The 6,000-nt window shown below is 44.3% G+C and overlaps 1 protein-coding gene across 1 annotated transcript in view; it reads right to left on the reverse strand.

Moving 5' to 3' along the window:
- syde2 (synapse defective 1, Rho GTPase, homolog 2 (C. elegans)) overlaps window positions 1-5,766 on the reverse strand; it is a 63,483-nt gene extending 57,717 nt beyond the window's left edge. Inside the window, exon 1 of the mRNA XM_077534494.1 lies at window positions 3,645-5,766. Coding sequence (XP_077390620.1) covers window positions 3,645-5,580 — 1,936 coding nt within the window. The 5' untranslated portion in view covers window positions 5,581-5,766. The remainder of the gene's footprint in view (window positions 1-3,644) is intronic.
- Window positions 5,767-6,000: the final 234 nt, after the last annotated feature.

Raw genomic sequence — 6,000 nt, forward strand, 5'->3', positions numbered from 1 at the left:
AAGCTATGCTCATCCTCATACATATTTTGTCTTGTATTGTCTTACTTGTGTTGGATTTCAGGGTTCTTATTTATAAAAGACCGACCGGTGACCTACCAGACAATGTAGAGGAAAAGAGTTCAAATACGTTTGCATAACAGAGCTAAACAACCTGCTTCCCTGTGGCACGGTGCTGTGTAGAGGATGCGATGAGCCAACATAAATCTCACACCCCTTTAAGGTAACAGATGGCCAGAGCACAATAATATAAGGTTTGCATGTCTGTGTGGGAGGAAGAGAGAAGAGGTGGCGCTGAGATGAGAAGTGTTACGGTTTGGCGATAGAGCTAAAAACAGAGAAAAGCTTATTTCCCGGATGTACTATTAAAAACCCGTGGCACAGCCACTAAACCTCTCCAATTATATTCTCAATCTAAATCGAATAGTGACAGATACGCTTCCTCCTTGCGAACATCTGAGCCACTTTCCCACCAGCTTTCCTTTTAGTTTGTCTCCACACAGGCTCTTCTTTTGATAAGAGCAAACCTACACCAACAACTCTCTTGTCCATAAAGACAGCACTTTGTTGTGTACAGCGTTTGGGGCACCCTTTTAAAAGAGGATCTTATGCTGTTTGCCATACATTCACGCCGATGCGCATTCATATGGTAATGAGGATCCTCTGAGGAGATTTTTCTCTTTTTACATCACTAAAGGCCAGAGATTGTCCGGGGTTACGTCACACGTCAACACTAGCATCCCCACTGAGGTGTCTTGGCAGCGTGACCGAATGCATATACAACTTCCTCTTAGGGCTGGGTATCGATTCAGATTTCCAAAATCGATTCGATTTGATTCAGAAGCGCCCAATTCGATTCGTTATTTGAAGGATAAACACTCCCAAAGTCGATGCTAACTTCCCGTTAGCATTTGCTAAGTTCCTGTTAACGCTAGGTTATCGATGTTTTAAAAACAAAGCGTGTTTTTTATTTAAATATACAGTGGATGTAATTCTTAACGTTGTGTATTTAGTTTTACAGTTAACTCCAACTGTGGTAATTAAACAGCTTAAAGGACGCTTAGGGACAACAGAATAACCAGAATAACATACATTACACACTTGCTAGTTGGTAATGCTACACAAGCAAAAATGATACATTCAGGGTACAGCGTCAGAAACTTCGTCTTTCTTCTATAACGTTTTAAGGCGAAAATAATTGGCCAATCAACTCAATTGGCCGATTGTTTTGGCTAATGTTTGAAGGCCAATAATCGGTTAATTATAATCGGTCGGGCCCTATTTGGCACATTAATTTACGGGGGAAAAAAACTGTATTAAAAGTATCGATATTGGGCTATGAAAAGTAATATCGATTCGATATTGATATATCGATATTTTAGACCCAGCCCTACTTCCTCTTAAGTGTGCTGTTTTGAGACCCACATACAAAAAAAAGTTCTACTAAACAAGGCTCCATGATTACATATTTATTAGAAAAAAATAGCACAGACTTATTCTATGACATGACTGATTTAGCTCATTAAGAGTGCTAGAAAAAAAATCATGCTGCAGGTTTCTCCTGTATCACTCGAATGTATCCTGAAAGCGCAACCAAACATCCTATCAACAACAAGCTTTTGAACTGCCAGCATTAGTTGAGTCGTTTGTTTGTAAGGAAGAAATGTAGTTTAGTATGGGTTTCTTTGGCATGTTGCTCCAACTAAATGTAATAATTCTGACATGAGTGAACAACCATCACAACACCGGCATTCTCAAGCCATTGTTATTTTGAATCCTCTGAGCAAGCACACATTGTCCATTCATGGGGCGAAAGTGACGCCACGCAAACAAGTTAAACAGCAGGAATGGCATCCCAAAAATTCAATCCAATGTCTCCTTTAAATGCAAGTTACCATGGAGTTGCCCTGAGTTAATGACTGGGGAGGAAGGCAACATGACAGCCCAACCCCCTTACCCTCAAACACAACCAGAGTTAGTGCACTGGCTCCTGTTCTGCTTTGGATTCCTCTGGCCACAGCTGTGGAAATATCCAGGGAAATCCAGAGGAGGCAGACATTGGGGAAAATATATTTCAGAAAAAGGGTAAGGTTCCCCAAACTTAGCGTCAGCACTCCATATGGCTCTCATCTTATTGTCAGAGTGAAATGTTTGTGTTGTTGTACCTCAAGCAAGCACACAATTCCTTGCCAATAAATAAATCAATGTATTTATCATTCATTTATGTCATTCATCTATGTACAGTATAATTTATTGTGACGATACATCTGTTTTAGTAAGTTTTCGGGAATTTCAAATCTTGATCGGAACAAGTTTGGGAAACCCAGGTTTTGATGAATGACTGACTACTGAATGCTGGACCAGTGGCATAACCCAACACAGAGGCCTTCCTCTGAGCAGCCACAGATATCACACTCTATTTGTGGCAACACAGCACTGACAGTCAACAGCAGCTTGCACACAAGACAGCTCAAGTATTTGCTCTGGAAGGGACTTCTGCAGACACTCACATGCGCTCATAGAAAGCAAAAGCATGATCAAAACAATTTGGTGATCTTTTACAGTCCTAAAACTGACTTGTAAAATGTCAAAAATGTCGAACAACAGACGCATAGTTGGCTATATTTTGTGAACGTTAAAGATACATGTGCTGTACCCAACATCACTCCAGGCTATTACACAATGAACCAGAAGCACTGTTTTAGCAAATCATCACAATGCTAAGGCAATTGACATTTTGATTACTCCAAAGTGACCAGACTTTTGAAATTAAAAACTGGGACACTACAATTTCGATGAAAATCAAACAATCAATAAATACTCACCAAAAACTATTTACAACAAATTTAATTGTTAGTCAATCTGGTGACCGATGGTTGTTATTACTTTAGCTAATGCTAAATGCTATCGTGGTTGACAGTTCAACCACTTCCGGTATGACACAAACGTGAAAATGTGAAAGTAAATAGAAAAGAATTTAACAGTTACTGTAAAACTATTTTTAATTGGTTGATCATATGAGTTGTATGATTGACATACAATATACATGGCCCAAAAAACTGACTTGCTAACTGGACTAAAAACAAAGAAACGGGACGTCAGAATGAGACCATTGTAGAAATGGGATAAAACAATGAGACTGGCAAAATCCGCTAAGACTTGTGACACAAGGCTCAGAACGGGACTGTCTCCATTAAACCGGGACATGTGGTTACCCTATCCAATGCAGATGGTTTCATGATACAGATGTTTTCACTGTAACACATTTCATACATAACCAAATGTCATTCACATACACCAATCCCACCACCAACACCAGAAAAACTCCAACAGGGAGAATGAGTTAGTTGTTATTGAACTATACTGTGAGTGATCACATCTAAAACTGGATGTGCTATTAATTTGGTGTTAAAATGTGCCTACATTAGTGTGAAGAAGAGAACCCGCCACCAGTTAGAGAATCTTAAAAGAAAGCAAAGAGGTCTGAGGTGTCTCGTCCCTTTGCTTTGCATCCAGAAGAGGAGTGCCACCAGGCGGAGTGTACTATGAGTGGAGGATGATGACAGTAATCATACAGGAAGGAGGGTGAGAGTTCGCTGATTTAGGAGATCCACAGGAGTTGAGGCCACTCCATGCGGCCATCCTACCTGAATGCTGTGGTGTCTTGCTTGCAGGGGACTTGACAGATTTTACCACTCGGCTGGATGTTTGGACCCCCGTTCCTCCCTGGTTGGCCTGAGGAGAGGGACGCTCATGGTTTTGGCTCCCACCGTGGGCCGAGGATGAACCCTCTATGCGTTGCTTCATTTCAGATGACAGCAGGCGACCTTTGTGCATCCACTGTTGCATTTTGTTGACAGTGACACCGTGGCCCTTGTTGACTGAGTTGCCCCCCAGTGGTGGAACCCGAGCTGACTGCTGCTTTTTATCAGAAGGTGCTGATCCCTCTGTGTTGCTGTCCGAAGAACCGGTGAGGCTGCTGACTGAACCACTGCCTTCTGCAAGGTTCCCACCAGTGACTACTTGAAAGCGCTCATCACTGCTTGCAGCAATGTAGGCCATCTGAGGTTTTGAAAGCTCGCCTCCTTTTATAACTTCAGCATCCTCACTGTCTTGATGTGATTTTAGCACTCCACCATCACACACGACTCTAAGAGGGTTTGTCCACTGCCACAGTCCAGCTGGACACCTGATGTCTCCCTCACTAGCAGAGCGCACTAACCTAGGTTTTATCTTAGCCAGAGAAAGATTGACCATGCTCTTACTGTTTTGTCTGGTTTTGAGGCCCGGCTCTAAATTTCCACCAAGACACAGTAGCAAGGAATCTGTGTCAGACACCTGCTGGGCGTTGTGGTCACCTCCAGAGGACCACGAGTCACTGTCCATGTTTCTGGCAGACACCCGTGAGCACAAGCTATCCCTAGAGTGGCTACTACAGGAGGAGGTGGCGTGATGTTCACTTAAACCAGCACTTACCTGCTGGTCCAAATTGATATCATTCATAGCATTGATCAGAAGGTAATAAGCCTCTTTCAGCTGATTTCTAAGCCTGTCTGTTTCCTGGGCACCGTGATTCTCATCGGCCTGTCTTTCATCCTGACCTATCTGGGGCAGCGTCATAGCATCTCCACTATCACTTGAAGTTTTTGCTCTAGTTTCATAGAAAGGCAGAATTTCATTATCATAATAATCATCATCTTCACTGTCTAAAGGATGCTTGAGTGATACCTTTGTGTCACACATGGATGCCATGTTAATATCACATGATATTTCTAGCTCCGCTGGGAAGAAGGATGGGCTCTGCAGAGGGCCCCTGAAGTCCACTGAGTATGCAGAGATATCAATTGATCGAATGAGGTTTTCTTCTGTTTGAGCAGGGATTGGATTCGCAAGCACGGCTGTCTCCAAACTTTGGTTGTTGGTATTATGTGCATTTACAGCAACAACAGTTCTTGGCAGTTGGGAACGTCCTTGGATCATGGGCTCACAATTACAAGTAGTGCAGTTCACAGTTTGTGCATAGGAATAAATATGATTTGGATTGTCCCCGAAGCCAATTGAATCCCCCACGCTGCATTGCCACGGGACTGAGATGAAGTGTCTCCTCTGGGCATGCGTTTCTCCTGAAATTGTGATCGTGTCATCACACGCGGGCTCCCAGTGGCTCGTATTAGCCTCTGTAATCGCATGTCCCGCAAACTGCACCTCTCTTTGAAGTGAAGCCCCCGGGAGCTGCCCATTAACCCGAACCCTGCCCCCGCTTCTCAGCAACGGCGGACGTGAGTCCGCTAACTCCACTGACGGACTCAGCCGGAGCAACTCAACCCCCGTGGTTTGCGCCACTGGCCCGTCAAAACAATTCTCGTACGTGCTCATTCTCTCTGCCGTGTAATCCAGGCCTGATAGCGTGACTACTGGGCGAGCCTCGTCGGAGTCTCGCTGCATTTGCAAAACTTTTTCTTTACCTTCTCGGCCCACGTTCGCGGCAGTAGTGGAGCCCAATCCAGCGCTGAGCGTCTCTCCTTTCTTGGATTTTTTCCCACGGAGTTTCGCTAGTAAAGTCCTCCGCAGAGGATCAGCCATTCCTTTTCTATATGCCCCCGAGAAGTTAAATTCCTCTCGATTCCTTTCAACACGCTGGCTCCAGAGGCAAAGAGCCGAGTGTGTTCTCCTCTCTCGCCGCAGCGGTCTCAGCTCGCCGGTGGAGCCTCGTCTCCATGCTCTGCTGTCACCTCCGTACTGGCGACACACTCCGCGCAGCCTGCCTAAACTCGCCCACACCTCTCTCACTCTCACACTCTCTCTCTCTCTCTCTCTCTCTCTCTCTCTCTCTCTCTCTCTCTCTCTCTCTCTCTCTCTCTCTCTCTCTCTCTCTCTCTCTCTCTCTCTCTCTCTCTCTCTCTCTCTCGATAACGATAACTGAGAAGAAGGTGATAGAAAACCTTCATGTACTCTCAGTGCCTGCCAAAATCGGATCAAACACATATTACATATGGACTTTAT

The sequence above is a fragment of the Festucalex cinctus genome, chromosome 10, assembly GCF_051991245.1.
Source record: "Festucalex cinctus isolate MCC-2025b chromosome 10, RoL_Fcin_1.0, whole genome shotgun sequence".
Taxonomy (NCBI): domain Eukaryota; kingdom Metazoa; phylum Chordata; class Actinopteri; order Syngnathiformes; family Syngnathidae; genus Festucalex; species Festucalex cinctus.